This window comes from Crocuta crocuta, unplaced genomic scaffold (genome assembly GCF_008692635.1).
Source record: "Crocuta crocuta isolate KB4526 unplaced genomic scaffold, BGI_CrCroc_1.0 scaffold310, whole genome shotgun sequence".
NCBI lineage: Eukaryota > Metazoa > Chordata > Mammalia > Carnivora > Hyaenidae > Crocuta > Crocuta crocuta.
This window is the reverse complement of record NW_027532609.1, coordinates 770,609-792,377: the sequence shown is the minus strand read 5'-3', so window position 1 is coordinate 792,377 and position 21,769 is coordinate 770,609. Positions and strand designations below refer to the sequence as shown.

At 35.0% G+C, this 21,769-nt stretch overlaps 1 protein-coding gene across 2 annotated transcripts in view; it reads left to right on the top strand.

The window, feature by feature from the left end:
* Positions 1 to 21,769, top strand: part of SCAPER (S-phase cyclin A associated protein in the ER) — a 488,585-nt gene that overhangs the window by 250,118 nt on the left and 216,698 nt on the right. For both annotated transcript variants that reach the window (XM_077780475.1, XM_077780477.1), the window contains exon 22: positions 18,600 to 18,665. In XM_077780475.1, coding sequence (XP_077636601.1) covers positions 18,600 to 18,665 — 66 coding nt within the window. The remainder of the gene's footprint in view (positions 1 to 18,599; positions 18,666 to 21,769) is intronic.

Genomic DNA, 21,769 nt, shown 5'->3' with positions numbered 1-21,769 from the left:
TGAAAAAGACAGAGAGTAGAAATAGTGATTGCCAATGTCTTGGGAGTTGAGGAAATGAGATGTTGGTCAGAGTACCAACTTCCAGTTATGAAATGAGTAAGTTCTGGGGATCTAATATACAGGTTGGTGACTATCATTAGCAATACTATATACTTGAAAGTTACTAAGTATATACTAAATGTTTCATCACACACACAAAATGGTAATTATATGGGTATTGGAGCTGTTAACTGACCTTATTGTATTCATTTTGCAGTAGATATGGAAATAGACATAGATATAGATATCAGGTCATTACAGTGTATACCTTAAACTTACACTATGCTATATATCAATTATATCTCAATAAAGTTGGGGAAGAAAAGAAATAGGGGCACATTTAAAGATGATGTGGTTGACGCTATAGTGAATAGATTTGAGCTATCAAAGGGATATCCCAGAGGAACCGGTAGACAGGGCTCCCATTTGTATATCTGTTAAATGTCTACTTATTCTTTTTCATTGAAATTTAGTTTTGGAAAATAGTATTTTCCTCCTGTTCTTTGCTTTCAGCATTAGTCTGTACAGGTATTCATGATACTGCCCTCCTGCTGGTAGCAGTATCCTAACTGGTCAAAATGTCTCAAAGCAGTTCTCAAGAATTGAGTCTCATAATGTCTCAGAAGTATACTCTGCAAATACAAATTTATAAAATGCAGATGGTGATGTGAAAGAATATAAATTTGAATAGGTAGAACAGGGTCAAATTATGGAGAGCCTTGAATGCCATTTAGCAGACTGACTGGATCTTTTGGAAAGGAACTGCCATCGATAACAAAGGGAGTAACATCAGGAAGCCGGTGATTTAGGAAGATTTATAACCTATGCTATGCTGCAGGGTTACATGGTTGAGAACTTGAGTGAATAGGAGGTTATTCTACTAATCCAGTCATGAAGTAATAAGCCTTACAATATAGTATACTGCAGAAAAAAGTAGGAGTAAAGAAAATAATCAAGAAGTGTTTTAATCTCATAATTTTTGATGATATAGTATTTGAAAAAAAAGAATAAAAAATAATTTTGAAATTTCACTCCAAGGTACTATTGAGAAATCTAGTGAAGTGGATATGTAATGGTAACAATGAGTTTTGCTTTAAAGCTGTAGAGGAAAAGATGAAGGTTGAACTTCCAAGTGAAAAGCTAGAAAAGTTTGACATTTGGACTGAAAGCTAAATACATAGTTAGCATTCATTATTATAACTAATCATTATTAGAATATTAAAATTGTAATGGTGAGAATAACAATTATTAAATAGAAATTAATGAAGATGAAGCCTTGAAAAGGGCAGTGATATTTAGCTGTAAAATACAGGGACAAAAATTTCAAGGAGAATGAATAGAGAGAAAAAGCCATTGTGTTTGGTACTAATTGAGATCATTGGAGACTTTCAAGAAGGCATTTTTAATGGAGTAGCATGTTTATATAGTAATGATTCTGCCTCCATTTTTTCATTGTTGACCTTCTGTTTCTTGAATACACCTTAATGTATTGGCAGTTAATGTTCTCTCTACCCAATCTGAGCTTTCCTCAGATTTGTCTGTGATGGGCTTCTTCACTTCATTTAAGTTTCTACTTAGGGTGATTAAAATTTTTTTAATTTTTTAATGTTTTATTTATTTCTGAGAGAGAAAGGGAGAGAGACAGCAAGAGCAGGAAAGGGTCAGAAAGAGGGAGACACAGAATTTGAAACAGGCTCCAGGCTTTGAGCGGGTTGTCAGCACAGAGCCTGACGCGAGGCTCGAACCCACGAACCACGAGATCGTGACCTGAGCCGAAGTCGACCGCCCAACCGACTGAGCCACCCAGGCTCAAAAAAAAATTTTTTTTAAGTTTATTCATTCATTTTGAGAGACAGAGAAAGAGAGAGAGAGAGAGAGAGAGAGAGAGAGAGTGTGTGTGTGTGTGTGTGTGTGTGTGTGTGTGTGTGTGTGTGTTGAAGGAGCAGAGGGAAAGAATCCAAGCAGGTGCTGCACCATCAGTGTGGAACTCTATGTGGGGCTCAAACCCATGAACCATAAAGATTATGGCCTGGGCCAAAATCAAGAGTCAGATGCTTAGCAGACTGAGCCACACAGGCACCCCTACAGTAATTATTTAGAGATCTTTCACTAGGCCCTCTGTAAATCCCATGATTCCTCAACACACACATACCCAGTCACTCTATATTGATTGTTCTGTCTTCTTTATAGCATTTCTTATTCTCATATAATTTCCTTCCTTCCTTCCTTCCTTCCTTCCATTTTCCCCCACTGTAAACTCTCATGAGAACTATCTTGTTGTCTTGTTGAGCTTTTTTAACCCTGTTGAGCTTTTTATATACTATATGTTTAATGCTTAGAATAATTTTTGATACATTATACTTACTCAGTAAATATTTATTGAATGAATAAATTAAAAAATGAATATATGAGAAACTATCGGAAGAAGAAAAAATAGTACTAAATCAGATTTCATTTTATTTTCTGTGAAACTAAATGGATTTGGGTGTTCTTTTTTTATTTACTTATTTTTTAATGTAATATTGTAAAATTGGCTAAAATACAGTGTGTAAAATGTGCTCTTGGTTTTTGGGTATTTTTAAAATTGGCAAGATTAAAAGTGAAGAAAAGGAAATGCAGGTTTTAATTCTTTTTTATTAAGTTTTTTTATTTCAATTCCAGTAAAGTTAACATACAGTGTTATGTTAATTTCAAGTGTACATACACTACAGTGATTCAGCAATTCTAAACATTATTCAGTGCTCATCATGGTAAGTGTATTCTTTAATTGCCTTCAGATATTTCACCCATTCCTACACCCACCTCCCTTTTGGTGACCATGTTTGTTCTCTGTAGTTAAGAGTCTGTTTTTTATTTGTCTCTTTTTTTCCTTTTGTTCCTTTGTTTTGCTTCTTAAATTCCACATGAGTGAAATCATATGGTTTATCTTTCTCTGGCTTATTTCACTTAGCATTATACTCTATAGCTCCATTCACATTGTTGCAAATGACAAGATTTCACTCTCTTTATGACTGAATAATATTCCACATATATTTGTGGAATAATATAATATTATAATATAATGTGTATATTATATAAACATAATTATATATAATATAATAATATTCCATGTATATTCCATATACACACACATATCTGCTATATCTTCTTTATCCATTCGTCTATAGATGGACCCTGGGGGTGCTTCTGTCATTTGGCTATTGTGTAAATAATGCTGCCATAAACATAGGGGTACATGTAACCCTCTAAATTATTGCTTTTGTATTTTGGGGGTAAAACCCACTAGTGTAGTTAATGGATCCTAATATAGTTCTGTTTTTAACTTTTTGAGGAAACTGCATACTGTCTTCCACAGTGGCTGCACCAATTTTTATTCCCACCTACTGCACAAGAGAGGGTTCCTCTTTCTCCACATCCTTGCCAACACCTGATGTTTCTTGTGTTGTTGATTTTAGCCTTTCTGACAGGTGTGAGGTAGTATCTCATTGTAGTTTTGATTTGCAATTCCCTTATGATGAGTGATGTTGAGCATCTTTTCATGTGTGTGTTGGTCATCTGGATATCTTAGCAGTATTTGTTCTTCCAATCCATGAGCATAGAATCCATTTATTTGTGTTGTCTTCAGTTTCTTTCATCAGTGTTTTATGGGTTTTTTTTTTAATTTTTAATGTTTTTATTTATTTCTAGGAGAGAGAGAGAGACAGTGTGAGCAGGGGAGGGTCAGAGAGAGAGGGAGTCACAGACTGAAACAGGCTCCAGGCTCTGAGCTGGCTGTCAGCACAGAGCCCGACACGGGGCTCGAACCCACGAACCGCGAGATCATGACCTAAGCGAAAGTCGGACGCTTAACCGACTGAGCCACTCAGGCGCCCCCTTTTATGGTTTTCAGAGTACAGGTCTTTTGCCCCTTTCGTTAAGTTTATTACTAGATATTATTTTTGGTCATTTTAAATGGATTATTTTCTTAATTTCTCTTTCTGCTGCTTTGCTATTAGTGTATAGACACTCAACCAATTTCTGCACATTGATTTTTGTATCCTGGAACCTCAATAAGTTCACTTATCAGTTCTAGTAGTTTTTTGGTGGAATCTTTAGGGTTTTCTGTATTTAGTATCATATTATCTGCAAATGGCTAAAGTTCTACTTCTTCCTTACCAATTTGGATGCCTCTTTCTTATTCTTTTTCTTATCTGATTGTTGTGGCTAAGACTTCCAGTATTGTGTTGAATAAAAGTGAGGGAGAGTGGACATCCTTGTCTTGTTCCTGACCATAGGGGAAAAACTCTCACTTTTTCCTCATTGAATATGTTTGCTCTGGGTTTTTCATATAAAGTTTTTATTATGTTGAGGTATGTTCCCTCTAATACCTACTTTGTTGGAGGCTTTTATCATGATTTGGTGTTATATTCCATCATATGTTTTTTCTACATCTACTGAAATGATCATATGGTTTTTCTCCTTTGTCTTGTTGATGTGATGTATCACACTGATTGATTTGGGAATAATGACCCACCCTTGCATCCCAGGAACAAATCACACTTGATCCTGGTGAATGATTTCTTTAATGTATTGTTGGATTAGATTCAGTTTGGTAGTATTTTATTGAAGTTTTTTGCATCCTGAAGGATATTGGCTTGTAGTTCTCTTTTTCAGTAGTGTCTTTTTTTTTTTTTTTTTTTTTTTTTTTTTTTTTTTNGTAGTGTTTTTTTTTTTTTTTTTTTTTTTTTTAGTTTATTTATTTTGAGAGAGAGAGAGTGAGAAAGCACAAGTAGGGGGAGAGGCACAGAGGAGAGACAGAATCCCAAGCAGGCTCCATGCCATCAGCACAGAGCTCAGTTTGGGGCTTGAACTGTGAGAGCTGTGAGATCATGACCGGAGTTGAGATCAAGAGTTAGAAGCTTAAACCACTGTGCCACACAGGTACCCCTTTAGTGGTGTCTGTGTTTGGTTTTGGTATCAGGATAATTCTGGCCTCAGAATGAATTTAGAATTTTTCCTTCCTTTTCTACATTTTGGAATAGTTTGAGAAGAATAGGTATTAACTCTTCTTTAACTATTTGGTAGAATTCGCCTGTGAAGCCATTTGGTCTTGGACTTCTGTTTGCTGAGAATTTTTGATTACTGATACAATTCTGTTGCTGGTAATTGATCTGTTCAAAATTGCTGTTTCTTCCTGCTTCAATTTGGGGAGATTATATGTTTCTAGGAATTTATCCATTTCTTCTAGCTTGTCCAATTCATTGACATACAATTTTTCACACTATTCTCTTATAATTGTATTTCTGTGGTGTGCATGGTTATTTCTCTTCTTGTGTTACTGATTTTGTTTATTTGAGTCCTCTCTCTCTCACTCTTTTTCTTTTTTGATGGTTTTGATGAGTTTGGCTAGCAGCTTATCAATTTTGTTGATCTTCAGAAAACCAGCATTGATTTCATTGATCTGTTCTATTATTATTTTAGTTTCTATTTCACTTATTTCTGCTCTATCTTTGTCATTTTCTTGTGCTGATTTTGTGTTTTGTTTGTTTGTTTCTTGCTAGCTCCATTAGGTGTAAGGTTAGGTTGTTCATTTGTGATTTTTCTTTCTTCTTCAGATAGGCCTATATTGCTATAGACTTCCTTCTTAAAGCAGTAATTGCTATATCTCAAAGACTTTTTTTCCAAATTTTTCTTTAAGTTCCAGTTAGTAAACATACAGTGTAATACTGGTTTCAGGTGTAGAGGTTAGTGACTCATCACTTACATACAACACAGTGTTGATTACAACAAGTGCCCTCCTTAATACTTATCACCCATTTAATCCATCCCCCTCCCACCTCCCCTCCAGGAACCCTCAGTTTCTTCTCTATAGTTAAGAGTCTGTTTTCTGGTTTATGTATCTTTGTTCAGTAGATTTGTTTCACATATGAGTGAAATCACATGATATATATCTTTCTTTGACTGACCTGTTTTGCACAGCATAATACTCTCTAGCTACATCCATGTCATTGCAAATGGCAAGATTTCATTCCTTTTTATGGCTTAGTAATATTCCATTGTGTGTGTGTGTGTGTGTGTGTGTGTGTGTGTGTATTTTCTTTATCCATTCATCAGTCGACAACATTTGGGCTCTTTCTGTAATTTGGCTATAGATAATGCTGCTATAAACGGGATGCCTGTGTCCCTTTGAATCATGATTTTTGTATCCTTTAGATAAATACTTAGTAGTGTAACTGCTGGACCATAAGGTTATTCTATTTTTAGCTTTGTGAGGCATCTCCATACTGTTTTCCTGGCTGGCCACACCAGTTTGCATTCCCACCAACAGTGTTAAGGGGGGTTCCCCTTTCTCTGCATCCTTGCCAACACGTGTTGTTTTCATGTGTTGTGAATTTTAGTCATTATGACTGGTGTGAGATGATATCTCATTGTAGTTTTGATTTGCATTTCTCTGCTAATGTGTGATGTTGAGCATCTTTTTTTTTTTTTTTCCCCTTCACCTTTTTTTTTTTTTTTCCCCTTCACCTTTTTTTTTTTTTTTTTTTTTTTTTTTTACCCTTCAACATTTATTTATTATTTGCACATCATACAGGTGAAAGACAGCTTTGGAGCATCTTTTCATGTATCTGTTAGCAATCTATGTCTTGTTTGGAAAAATGTCTGTCTTCTGCCCATTTCTTAACTGGATTATTCATTTTAGGGTATTAAGTTTTACAAGTTCTTTACAGATTTTGGATACTAACCCTTTATCAGATATGTCATCTCAAATATCTTCTTTCATTCCATAGGTTGCCTTTTAGTTTTATTGATTGTTTCATTTGCTATGCAGAAGCTTTTTATCTTGAAGAAGCCCCAATAGTTTATTTTGGCTTTTGTTTTCTTTGCCTCAGGAGACATATCTAGTAAGAAGTTGCTATGGCTGCTATCAGAGAGGTTACTATCTGTGTTCTATAGGATTTTGATGGTTTCTTGTCTCACATTTAGGTCTTTAATCCTTTGAGTTTGTGTTTGCGTACGGTGTGAAAAAGTGGTCTAGTTTTATTCTTTTGCATGTTGCTGTCCAGTTTTATCAACACCATTTGTTGAAGAAACTGTCTTTTTTCCATTAGATACTATTTTCTGCTTTGTTAAATATTAGTTAACCATATAATTGCAGGTTCATCTGGATATTCTATACTGTTCCTTTGATCTATGTGTCTGTTTTTCTGCCAGTACCATGTTGCCTTGATCACACAGCTTTGTAATATAACTTAATTCAGAACTGTAATGCCTGTAGCTTTGCTTTTCTTTTTCAAGATTGCTTTGGCTATTTGTGTCTTTTGTGGTTCCATACAAATTTTAGGATTGTTTGTTCTAGCTCTTTGAAGAATGCTAGTGTTATTTTGATAGGGATTGCATCAAATGTCTAGGTTGCTTTGTCAATTACTTTGTCCCCCAAAGTTTTCCTTTCTACTTCATGCTGGGGACCAAGTAGCGTAGGCTCAGTGTTATGTTGACAGAACATTTAGTTGAGCAAGAATTTAAAAGAGGATTGTGTCATTAGAAAATTTAGATGCAGGTTTGATGCAATTCTGTTAAAAGTAGAAGTCAAGTATATTATCAGTCCCTTTACCCTAGCATGTAAAATATCTTTTTCTGGCAAAAGAGCCCTCTTTCTTCCTCTTTACTCTTTTTTCTTGTTTTCCAAAACAGGACAGATGTTTTCTATTAGACTTTGGCTCTAAATACCTTGAGTTTGAATCCATCTATGTAATATTACTTTGAGTAAACTTTTTCTCAGTTCCTATTTCCTCATCTGTAAAATGGTTAATTAACTCATAACTTTATTATGAGGATTAAATCAAGTTAATTTATGTAAAGTATTCATCATATATTAAATAGTACATACAAATTTATGGGGCGGTGCGCCTGGGTGGCTCAGTTGGTTAAGTGTTCGACTCTTGATTTTGGTTCAGGTCATGATCTCATGGATTCATGGGTTCTACCATGTCAGGGCAGAGCCCGCTTAGATTTCTCTCTCCTCCCTTCTCTCTCTGCCCCTCCCCTGCATGCCCATCCTCTCTCACTCCATCCTACCCTTCCCCTTCCTTCTCTCCCTTTCTCAAAAATAAATTAAGGAACATTTTTAAAAATTTAGGATGATACTGGGAATATTTTTAAAGTATATAGCTGGTATGTAAATGTTCCTAATTTTCAAGTCAGTGGTGACCTATACTTTGTCATTAACATAGCTCATAGCCTTGAAGAAAATTCCAGTTTAGATTTATTTGAATGTTAAGTTTATTGAACATTGAAAAATGAATCCGTATATGTCACCACATTAATTGAATAAGGAGAAAAATCTTGATTTTCTCATTGGATTTAGTAAAAGCAATACATCCATTCAAGAGAAAAACTGTTTAGCAGAGTAGCATTGTTGAGAGAAACTTCAGGATCTGATAAAGTATTAACCAAAACCTTAGAGAAGATATACTTAGTGACAAACTATTGAATACATTCTCATTTAAGAGTAGACAAGGACACATCTGCCACCGCCCATTTTTGTTTAATATTGTGGTGATTTTATTCAATTTAGTAAGTTTAGGCTATGGGAAATCAAAGAGAGAAACAGAGCTGTTATTATTTATAGTTGTTGTGACTGTGTACTCTTGGTTGAGAAAAACTGATTTGGATAAAGGAAACAAGATTTGATCAATAAATGAAAATACAGAAAAAGAGGAAAGAGCTGATCTTCTGAACAGAAATTTTAAAATAAAACTGCTAGCAACAAAGCAGAAAAGATAAATTGGAGGTCATCAAATTCAAAATNACACATAAACTTCTGTTGTATTAAGAAAAAAAAAAAAAGTGCTTCAAAAGATACCATCAAGGAAGTGTCAAGACAGCATGTAGTCTGAGAAGATATATTTGCAAAACATGTTGCTGTAAGATATTACTCACTAATAAAAGGCATATGGCCCAGTAATAAATGGGCAAAGGATCTCTCTGAGTAGACATTTCTCGAACAAGATATAGAAATGGCTAATATGACCACAGAAAGGCCCTATATCAGTAGTCCTCAAGGAAATGCAAATCAAATTCATTTTTTTAATGTTTTATTGATTTCTGAGAGAGAGAGAGTGACGGCGTGAGCAGGGGAGGGTCAGAGAGAGAGGGAGACACAGAACCTGAAACAGGCTCCAGGCTCTGAGCTAGCTCTCAGCACAGAGCCTGACACAGAGCTCGAACCCACAAACCGTGAGATCATGACCTGAGCCAAATTCTGTCACTTAGCCAGCTGAGCCACCCAGATGCCCCGCAAATCAAATTCATAATGAGATTCCACTTTTTACCAACTAGGATGTCTATATTTAATTATTTATTTAAATTTAATTAATCAAATTATTAAATTTAATTATTTAGTATTTAATAATAAAATTAACAATAACGAATATGTGGATAAGTTAGAATCTTCATAGCTTAGTGGTGGGGATGTAAAATTGTATGTGTACTTTGGAAAATATCTTCCAAAGTATTAATTAAATGAAATTAAATAACTGAAAGTTAAACACAGAACTACTATGTGATATAGTAATTCCACTCACAGATGTATATACAGGAGAACTAAAAATATATAGTAAAATATAACTTGTACACATATGTTTATAATAGCATTATTGAAAACAGCCGAAACGTGGAAATAACCCAATATTCATCATCTGTTGAATGGTTAAGTAAAATATGTATACTCATACACTGAAATAATATTGAGAAATAAAAAGAAATGAAGTAGTGATACATGTACAATGTGGATGAACTTTGAAAAACATGCTAAGTTAAAGAAGCCAGTCAAACAAGGTCACGTATCATATGAAATACCAGCACTTATATAAAATATCCAGCATAAGAAAATTTATTTTTTATTTCTTTTAATTTTTTTAATGTTTTTATTTTTGAGAGAGAGAGAAAATGAGAACGGGCAGAGAGAGACAGGGAGATGAAGGAGACAGAAGCAGGCTTGAGGCTCTGAGCTGTCAGCGGAGAGCCCAACTTGGGGCTTGAACTCATATGAGGTCATGACCTAAGCCAAAGTTGGACACTTCACCGTCTGAGCCACCCAGGTGCCCCCAGGATAGGAAAATTTATAGACACAATGATTAGTGGTGCTTAGGGATGGAAGCAGGAGGGGTGAAATGGGGATTGATTTCTAAAAGTTACTGTGTTTTATTCAGGGAGTATAAAAATCTTCTAAAGTTAGATTGTGATGATGAGTGTGAATATAATTTAAAAAATTGAATTGTACATTTGGATGAAATTTGAATTATATCTCAATAAAATTGGTTTAAAAAATAAAATGACAATAATGCTAAATAAATGTACTCATAAAAATAACAAAGACTCTTGAATTTAAAAATCTTGAATTATGTGAGTGAAAATGGTTTCATAGGGAACTGCAAAAATGTATACCCCTATAAAAACAATGAATTAACTGGCAAAAACTGTCAGATTCAAGTTCTGTAATGCTGGAAATTAAACAAAAACTTAGGACTCCCAGGGAAAAGCACAATGCAAAACAAGCAGCTGAATTTTTTAAGAGAGTTTAGTGGCATTTTAACTTACTCTGATTCTACCTTCCACTCCCCAGCTCAGCAGCAGCTTTGTAGACAACCACCTACATCCTGATATAGGTACCTAGTACTAGGGGAGCAGATCAGACTTTACATTGGAGATGTGTAGTTGTTTATTTTGACCTGTTGGATGATTTTCTGAAGGACTGGTTCTACAGGTTGCCTTTCTTTAAACCTAACTCAGAATCCTCCCAGAGCTGAGGAAGCTACCTGGGGGAAGTTGTCAAAAACAATTTAAAGGCAAATGTATTAGGCAGTGCCGTCTGGGGCAAGGGAAAATACTCAAGACAAACAATAGAGTAATCAAGCACCTTGGGGGTGACGTGCCTCAGGAACGGAGTTGAGGATTGAGATGCTTTGTAATAAGGGCTATGAGGAGCTCACACAGATAGTGAAAAATCTAGAGGGTGTATGCATGCCCAAGGCTGCATACATGTTCAGAAAAGACCCTAGAATTTCCTGAGATCTTATCTCTGGCTGACCTTCAGGCTTCTTTCTGTGTATAGAGCTGTAAACTGCCAGAATTTTGTCATTTTGCCTCAACCATAGCTTATCTGCAAATACTAGATTAGGACTTTTTTTTGGGGGGGGGGTCATTCCTGGTATTTAAGGAAATCACTTGCATCACTAATTGATCACTAAACTAACTGAACAGAGACTTTAGTGGCCATAGTGACAAAGAATACAAATTTTATAAGATTAGTTCAAAAAAGTTACTAAACAAATAAATAAAACTACATCAAGCAGCAAAATCACACCTTGTCAGAGGAGGAGAATTTGATTTTAGCATTGCCACATTATAATATTTTAAATGTCTAGTTTTTGACAAAAAGTTACAAAGTGTGCAAACAAAAAGGAAGTTGGTCTATACACAGGAAAAAAATTAATAAAAAGTGTCCCAGGAGAAACCCAGACATTGGCCTTAATACACAAAGGCTTTAAATTAAACTGTTAAAATATACTCAGAGAACCAAAGATCCCATGAGAATGATATCTAACCAACTGGGGAATAGTAATAATGATATTTATATTTTATTTAATATATAATTAAAATTATAAAAAGGTTGAATAGAAATTTTGTAGTTGAAAAATACAGAGACTGAAATAAAAAAATCACTTGAAGAATTCAACAGCTAATTTGGGCAAGTAAAAGTAAGAATCAGTGAACCTGAAGATAGATCATTTGAGATTATCTCTATGGGAGAAAGAAATGAAAAACATGAATAGAATTTTAAAGACCTCTGGGACCAACACATACTGAAGGGGAGTCCCAGAAGGAGAGTAGAGAGAAAAAAAATAGAGAGTAGAGAGAAAGAATACTTGAGGAAATAATGGGTGGAAAATTTCCAAGTTTAACGTAAGATCTGAATCTGCACATTGAAGATGCTCAACAAACTCTAAGTAGAGAAAACTCAGAGATCCACACTATGACACATTATAATCAAACTGTTGTAAGGCAAAGACAAAGAATCTTTTAAAGCAGCAAAATAGAAGCAACTCTTCATAAATAACACATTCTCTATAATTAACAGCTTATTTCTAATCAGAACCTATAGAGGCTAAAAGGTAGTAGGATGACATTCAGTTTCCTGGTAGAAAAAATAAAAAACAAATTATCAACCAAAAATTGTATGTTTGGCAAAACTTTAAAAATGAAAGAGAAATTAATATATTCCATGATAAGTAAAACTTAAAAATAAATATATTTTCTGTTTGATTTAAAAATATTTGCACAAAACAATAATTATAAAACTTACATTGATGAACACATAATATATAAGGATATAATTTGTAATAATTATATTATTACAGGAAGTACAGAGCTATATAGGAACAATATGTTTATATACTGCTGAATGTAAGTTGGTATTAATTCTAACTAGATTTTTATGAACTAAGTTGGTATTAATTCTAACTAGATTTTTATGAACTAAGATGTGCATTATAATTCAGGACAACTAAGAAGTTGTGTGTGTGTGTGTGTGTGTGTGTGTGTGTGTATACAATCATGCTAGAAGAAATGAAAAGAGGGTGAAAATGGCACTGTGGAAAATATCTAAGACAAAACAAAGCAGTAATAGGACAAAATTGAGAGGCACAAAATATATATAGGGAAATAGCATAATGGCAAGACCAAATCAGTCCTCATCAGTTATTACATTAAATTTAAGTACAGTAAATATTCCAGTGAAAGACACAGGTTCGCACAATGGATTTTTAGAAATGATCCAACTATGTTTTTCATAAGTGACTCACTTTGAATATAAGGACCCAAGTGGTTTAATGTGAAAGGATGGAAAGATATTTTATGCAAAGATTACCTCTACAAAATAATATAGCTGAGGTAACTATGTTAATATCACATAACATAGACTTTAAACAAAAATTATACAATAGAAAAGAAAGACATTGTATAATTATGAAAGAGTGAATCTATTAAAACATGTATGCACCTAACAGACCCACAATATATGAAGGAAAAACTGACAGAATGAGGGGAGACATAGATAATTCAATAGTAGTAATTGGAGGCTTCAATATCCCACAGTATATAATGAACATGACAAGTAGACTGAAGGTCAACAAGGAAATAATAAGGGCTCATAACACATTACAAGCCAAATCGACCCAATAGATGTATAGAGAACATTCCACCAAAACCAGCAGAATGCATACTTTACTCAAATGATATGGAATATTCTTCAGCATAGACCATATATTCAACCACAAAACAAGCTTTCATAAATTTTTAAATATTGAAATCATAATGGCATTTGCGACCACAAGGAACAAGTTAGAAATCAGTAACAAAAGGAAATTATACAAGACAGTATCTACTGAAGCAAATGGAACCCTCATACTTTGTTGGTAGACATACACATTGGAATGATCCCTCCTGTAAATATTTTGGTAAAAATTAAAGCATATGCTTATCATATGACCCAGTAATCCCATTCTTAGGTATTTATCCAAGAAAAATTAAGACATTTGCGTATGTAACAACTAGTCCACAAATGTTCACAGTAGCTTTATTCATAATAGCCCCAACCTAGAAAGAAGTGAAATACCCAATGAGATCATATATAAGCAAATTGTGATGTCCACTCAATGGTACCCTACAGACAGTAAAAAGGAATTAATTAATAATACATTCAGCACTATAAAAGAATCTCAAGAGATTTGTGTTAAATGAATTAATCCATGTATGCATAGTTGTAGTAATTTGATATTCAGAAAGATATATTGGTAAAAAGCAGATGAACAGTTGCTAGTAGCAAAGGAAGAGAGGGACTCGAAAGAGACATGAAAATGTTTTGTGGGGCGGTGGAAATGTTTCATATCATGATTGTGTCTTCAGGCTTAGTGGTAGACACAGTTGTGAAAACTCATTAATTATACACTTTAACTTGTTTTATTATATGTAAATTATATCTCAAACATAGAGTAACCCAAAAAATGAAAGAATAAGTAAAGATGAGAAAAAACCCACTTTGGAATCAAGGGCTTAGGGGAGTGGAGACAACATTGTTTGAAGTAAGAGTTTTTTTTAAGAGTAAATCAAAATGGAAATTAGAGATTATTTGAAATTTGTGACCGTGAGAGCAGAAAACTTATGGGACATGGCCCAAACTATCGCAAATGAAATATTAGCCTTAAATGATTTTATTATTTAAAGTAAAAATGGCCTAAACAGTCAAGGAGCTAGACCTATATTCACATCAACCCCCATGGAAAATAGGAGAGAAAAATGCTTTTTGTTAGCCTGTGAAAAGTCTAACAAAAAATAAATGGAGTAAACAAACTACATGATAAATAAGAAAGAGTATAAAGAGTATAACCAAGATGACATGGGGATTAAAAGTAAGGGAATGCAGTATAACGCACTACATTAATAAAATTTAAAATCTTTTATTTTTGAGAGAGAGAAAACATGTACTTGAGGAGGGAAGGGGCACAGGGAGAGAGAGAACCCCAAGCTGACCGCATGCCCAGCATGGAGCCCCACATGGGCTTTTTCTCAGAACTGTGAGATCATGACCTGAGCTGAAATCAAGAGTGGGACACTTAACTGACTAAGCCACCCAGATGCCCCAAAATTTAAAATTTTAATAAAGTAGGTCATTTCTACAAAATAAGTCATCAGAATTTAATTGTAATAGAGTGTCTGAAAGGATTTGTTTTCTACCTTATCTCTCACTATTCCCACATTTTAATCTTTTGCTCTAGTAGAATGGATCTGTACGTTTCCCTACACATTACTAGTGTTTCCCCATGTGTTCAGCATTGTTTGCTCATTTCTATTGTTTTTTCTACTATGAACATAATTTACTGTTAAGTTGGCTTACACCCAGTGCTCATCCCAACAAGTGCCCTTCTCAGTGCTCATCACCCATTTCTCCTCCCTTCTCCCCATCCCCCGCCCCATCCATCCTCAGTTTGTTCTCTGTATTTAAGAGTCTCTTGTGGTTTGCCTCCCTTTTTTCTCCTTCCCTTTCCCCGTGGTTTTCTGTTAAGTTTCTCAAGATCCACATATGATATCTGTCCTTTTCTAACGGACTTATTTCACTCAGCATAATTCCTTCCAGTTTCATGCGTGTTGCTGCAAATGGCATGATTTCATTCTTTCTCATTGTCAAGTAGTATTCCATTGTATGTATAAACCACATCTTCTTTATCCTTTCATCAGTTAATGGACATTTAGGCTCTTTCCATAATTTAGCTATTGTTAAAGCACTGCTATAAACATTGGGGTATACATACCCCTATGCATTATCACCCCTGTATCCCTTGGTAAATTCCTAGTAGTGCTATTGCTGGGAAATAGGGTAGTTCTATTTTTAATTTTTTGAGGAACCTCCATACTGTTTTTCCAGTACTGGTGCGTTAGTTTGCATTTCTACCAATAGTGCAAGAGGGTTCCCGTTTCTCCATATCCTCGCCAGCATCTGTAGTTTCCTGAGTTGTTCATTTTAGCCACTCTGACCGGCGTGAGGTGGTATCTCAGTGTGGCTTTGATTTGTATTTCTCTGATGATGAGTGATGTTGAACATCTTTTCATGTTTCTGTTGGCCATCTGGATGTCCTCTTTGGAAGATGGCTATTCATGTCTTCTGCCCATTTCTTCACTGGATTATTTGGTTTTTGGGTGTGGAGTTTGGTAAGTTTATAGATTTTGGGTACTAGCCCTTTATCTAATATGTCATTTGCAAATACCTTTTCCCATTCCGTCGGTTGCCTTTTAGTTTTGTTGATTGTTTCCTTTGCAGTGCAGAAGCTTTTAATCTTAATGAGGTCCCAGTAGTTCATTTTTGCTTTTAATTCCCTTGCCTTTGGAGATGTGTTGATTAAGAAATTGCTGTAACTGAAGTCAAAGAGGTTGTTGCCTGCTTTCTCATCTAGGGTTTTGATGGTTTTCCTGTCTCACATTTAGGTCCTTCATCCATTTTGAGTATATTTTTGTGTATAGTGTAAGAAAGTGGTCTAGTTTCATTCTCCTGCTTGTTGCTGTCCAGTTCTCCCAGAACCGTTTGCTGAAGAGACTTTTTTCCATTGGATACTCTTTCCTGCTTTGTCAAAGATGAATTGGCCATACATTTGTGGGTCCAATTCTGGGTTCTCTATTCTACTCCATTGGTCTATGTGTCTGTTTTTTGTGCCAGTACCATACTGTCTTGATGATTACAGCTTTGTAATAGAGGCTAAAGTCTGGGATTATGATGCCTTCTGCTTTGTTTTTTTTTTCTTCAACATTCCTTTGGCTATTCAGGGTCTTTTGTGGTTCCATAAAAATTTTAGGATTGTTTCTTCTGGCTTTGAGGAGAATGCTGGAGCAGTTTTGATTGGGATTGCATTGAATGTGTAGATTGCTTTGGGTAGTATTGACATTTTAACAATATTTATTCTTCTGATCCATGAGCATGGCATGCTTTTCCATTTCTTTCTGTCTTCTTCAGTTTCCTTCATAAGCTTTCTGTAGTTTTCAGCATACAGATCTTTTACATCTTTGGTTAGGTTTATTCCTAAGTATACTTTTCTCTATTGTTAATAGCATTTCCTCTTTTTTGTGTGTATTCGGATGCTGCCTGTTTTTCAAGTAAGTACACATTCCATTTCCTTCAGGACACTTACCTTTAGCATGTTAGGTGGAAATAAGCATTGGTGGCAATAATCATCTGTCACTTACTCTGCTTTGTTGACTTGATCATCTTTTCATACTCTTATATCTTCCTTTTACTTATAGAGAATAAATTCCGTGAATATTCCCACTATGTATACACTTCATCTCTGCTATATATATATACCTCTTAGTTTATAGAGAGTAGGAACTCTGGAAATAATTATTTATCTGATTGCTAAAAAGTGAATCGAGACAAGATTCAAACTAGGAAAAAGTGGTTAGCTACCATTTCAGGTAAAATTAAGATTTTGGGGGTTGGGGGCGCCTGGCTGGCTCAGTTGGTTTAAGCATCTCACTTTGGTTCAGGTCATGATCTTACCACTTGTGGGCTCAGAGCCGGGAGACTGCTTCAGATTCTGTATCTCCCTCTCTCTTTCTGCCCCTCCTCTGCTTGTGTGCACTCTCTCTCTCCCCGTGCCCCCCACCCCGTCTCTCAAAAATAAATGAACATTTTAAAAAATGTTTAAAGATTTTTTGGATAGTTTTTTAGTTATGTGTACATGAATGTGAGAATGGATTTGATCCTTTCCACCTTAAGCCCAAGATAAATGTTTATTTTAATATAACTGGCATCTTCTTAAGCCTCAGTTTATTCTTTGTAAAATGAGGATTATACCATATTGAGTTTTTAGGACAGCGTATACAAGACAATGGATATTTAGCTCCTTGCAGAATTCTTGTAACATATTCAGCCTTCTGTAATTGATACTTTTTCTCCCTTTCATAAAAGTTCACAATTACTTGCCACTGTAAAGTGGTTTTTCCCATTTTAGTATTCCTTAATATTGTGGCTGATAGCAATGAGTATGCGTAGGTTGCTTCAACACGTAATTTAATGTTTAACTCTAATTTAGTTATTCTTTTGTTCCCATGTATAATCTATGCTAATTTGCTTTTTCCTTATTAGGGCTGTTGTAATTTGCATCTTTCATGATTTTTTTAATGAAATATTGCTAATTTTTTCATTGTGATCTGGATTGATCAACAACATGACTAATTCGTTCATAAGTCACTAGACTAATTCTTTGAGACTAGGAATCTTTGGGTGAGGAGTTAAAATTTCAATTAGTATTTTCCTTTTTTTCTTTCAAAAAGAGAAATTGACAAGTGAATAGTAATGAGGAGTCAAAATTTTAGTTAGTATTTTCCTTTTTTTCTTACAAAAAGAGAAATTGACAAGTTAAGTGAATATTAATCGATTGCTATAGTGACACCTTTCTTAGATTGATTAACTGTTGATGGCTATCCCTATTTGTTCAGGCAAGCTAGAGCCTAGTTAGACAGTGGCAGAAAAGTATTATCTCAGATTTTTCCAGCCTTTCAGTATTTAATAAATGTAAATAACAAAACAAAATAAATCTTTGTCTAGTCAAGTAATTTTCACTGCCTTTTAAATTATTTCTAAAGTTAAATAACTATTCTTGTTTTTAATTTTACATTATATACTTCTTAAAGTATTTAGATATGTAGCCATTTCAGCTATCTAGTGGAAACTTAACTATGGTTTTAAATTTAACTATAATGAGTTTAACATTTCTGAAAAATAAGCACCATTCTGTACCATGTCTATAAACTTAGAAATGTTTTTAAGAATCTCCTCTTTATCCTATGAGGAAATATTTATATTTTAGTCTTTTTTGATAACATTTATTGTATTTTAAAGAAATACTCTTAGAAATCAAAGTGTTAAACTAATGTTCCTAATACTGGGAGAGGAAAAACATGATCAGGGTTTTCATTCAGCATAAAAATTAGCAGCAAAGTAACTAACAGTTATAAAACTTTTTTCTCTTCAGGGCCAAGGAATATGAGAGTTTAATGGAAACAAAAAATTCTGGATCTGACTCACCTTATAAAGCAAAGTGAGTATTTTGCCCTACATTTTATTTCTTTATCTCACTGGTGTCTGCCTATCCAAAAGTTTATCTGAACTTTTGTATTCCTGTGGTCCTGGGCTTTGGTATCTGATGCCTAGAACTTCTAACACAGTGGTTTCCAGCCAGGGATGATTTTGCCGGGGGACATTTGACTGTGCATGGGGATATGTGATCACATTTTGGTTATCACAGCTTGGAGAAATGGTGCTACTCCCATCAAGTGTATAGAGACACAGGGATGCTGTTAAACACTCTTCAGTGAGCAAGACTGAAGCAAATTATCTTGTCCCAAACCTCAGTGGCGAAATCTTGTTCTAACAACAAGTTCTGGCAATGCTGTGCTGCTTCCTGCTCTGAGGAGATCTTGTTCAGGTTTGTTGTCAGGGCCACTTGACATATGAAGATTTGACTCCACCATTGGGTATACATGTAACTACACAATAGCTAAGTAAATAAAACCATCATTATTTTGCTTCTCTCAAATATGCTTCCAGTAGACATGTGGTGAGGGGATACTCAAAAACACTGCTGATGGGGGTGCAGATTAGTGTAGTCTTATTGAAAGGCAAGGTGAATCCAGAGCTTAGAACATCCAGAAAGTGTTATAGCTGTCAAAGACTGCTAGCATTTTGTCAAAGGACTCAGTAGCCAACGTAAGAGTTTTCTACCAAAGAGGATAATTTGAGCTTCCAAAAGGATAATTATTGTAACTGATTGAAATTGGTAACCAAACACTAGATGAAGTGTCTCCTTATTAAAATATTCTAGCCAGTAAATGAAAATGACTCTTTCTCTCCTCCTCCGGCTACCCCTCCTTTTTCCAGAAAAATTTAGTCCTGAAGTCATGAGATGAGAGAATACCAAGCAGCCATCTGCAGTGATGAGATGGCTGGAGACAACAGTGGCACAGTGGGGGATGGATGTCAGAGCCTGAGTAGGCTGAGGTGGATAGTTATTCAGGGGCAAGAGGAGTGGCCACATGTGGAAGCTCAGAGCCCCAGTAGAGTGAAGGGAGCTTCCATGTGAGGTGGGGCATCATGGCCTGGTGTGGTGAGTCAGAGCAGAATGAGGAGGGCAGCCCTATGGAAGAGCATCCTGGCACAGTCTGTCAGAGCCCAAGTGAAGAGAGAAGCCTGACAAAGGCTGTTGAAACCCAAGCAAGGGTGAGAGAGCACAAAAACCCAGACTGGGGAGTCAGAGCCCAAGCAGGGACATAATAGCATCCATATAGAAACAAAGATGGGTGATATGTTACATGTAGGGGGGGGTGGTCAAATAAATAAATATATTAAGGATGATGAAAGGCAGATTGCTCACTGCTGGAGAAGAGTTAAAAATATATCTAGGGAGAATGTTAAGACGATGTAGTGAATTGAAATTATAGGTATAAGTATTAATTTGTATTTTCCAATATATAGAAATAAAAATATAGATGTAAATGTGTCAGTATATATATAATACATGTAATATATAATAATACATATAATACGTAATATGTATATATAGCATATATGATATATAATATAATTATAATTATATATAATATATATTAATATATTAGCATATATATTATATATACACATTTTCTAGCTCTTTCCACTGGGAGTTAGGGCCTGAGAACAGCAACACCCCAATAGTATTGAGCACATCAAGTATACCCATGTAATATGAAGGCAAGGTAGTTCCCCAAAACGGGAAGCTAGGTCCTTTTTTCTACAAGAAGGGATGCTGGTAGGTAAAAATGAAAGATGTCCAATGTAGAAGGTAACATATGCACACTGACTTTTTTCATCTGATATAGGAATTTCTTAAGATCTTATATTTAGAAATATAAGCTTCAACATATGATTTAAAAATAGAAGGGGAACCAATAGCCCTAAATTTAGACCATGCACCTTTCAAATAGAGGAAGTAAAAGGAAAAAATGATAATCTGTTTATATCTTCCTGTCCATCACACTAAAGAGCAATATTTCTTCCTAAAGTGGACCCAATCTCTCCTTTCTTACATTTTTACAAATCATCTCATTGGTCTAATGAACCCTCCCCAAAACTTTACTGTGACAAAAGTTAGGACTTCTTACAGAAATACATTTACATTTCACATTTACCAGTGACATATTTGAACTTAGAGTTCTTGTGAGAATTTGTTTAAATTTTGAGAAGAAAGCACTTGACCTTACACAATTCTTCACAAAGCCATTTATCAGACAGATAATTCTCATGTTCTAGCCAGGGGGTACAGCGCCTCTACTTTTTCTTTTCATGCTAGAAAAATTTCTGCCAGAAGTAACTCAAAAAACCATTTCTGTGTTAGAAACTGCATCCTCTCAACAACTTCTCTTCTTCCCCTGTAGGGAAAATAAAACTTTCAGGTCCTGAGTCCTGACAGTGTATAATTATTCATAGTATGAATCAAAATCTGATGCTTTTTTCTTGAGAGGGCCTGTATTATTTGTGGTACTTCTGTGGAGGCAGGGAATAAAACAGAGGTTTATCTCATGTTACCAAAGCATCCCCTTGATTTGGCATTCTTGAAGGGTAGGTTCATATGAATCCCAGATTTGATTCACCTCAGGGTGAAATACAAGCCTCTTGTATTCTGTGAATTAAAATAGTCCTTGTGCCTCCCTAAGTACCCCTGATTTTCAGTGGAATGTGAGCATTCTTGGTAAGAATACTGCTAGATTCATATGCATCCATGGCTATGGCTGGATATTTAGTTACATGGTGTGCAGGCTTTATTCAGCCAAAAGCTGAAGTGGCTACTTATCTATCACACAATAAAGTTCATTGCCAATATTCTTCAATGTGATAAGGTCAGTAACTTTAATCGGATGGGACTCCAGCCCATATTCGATTAAAGGGAAAAGAAGTATGTTGTTCTTATTCTGTTTGTGTTTTTTTATATTCCCTTTTCATTGTGTTAAATTGAGACCTTCTGTCAATGAATACTAATAATAGTTGATCACTGACTGATTGAATGTCTCCCTTACTCCTGAATGATGTTAAGAACATTACATTGTCTCTGATCTTCAAAAGCTCTGAAAGGAGAGAAAAGGGAAAAATACACACACACACACACATACA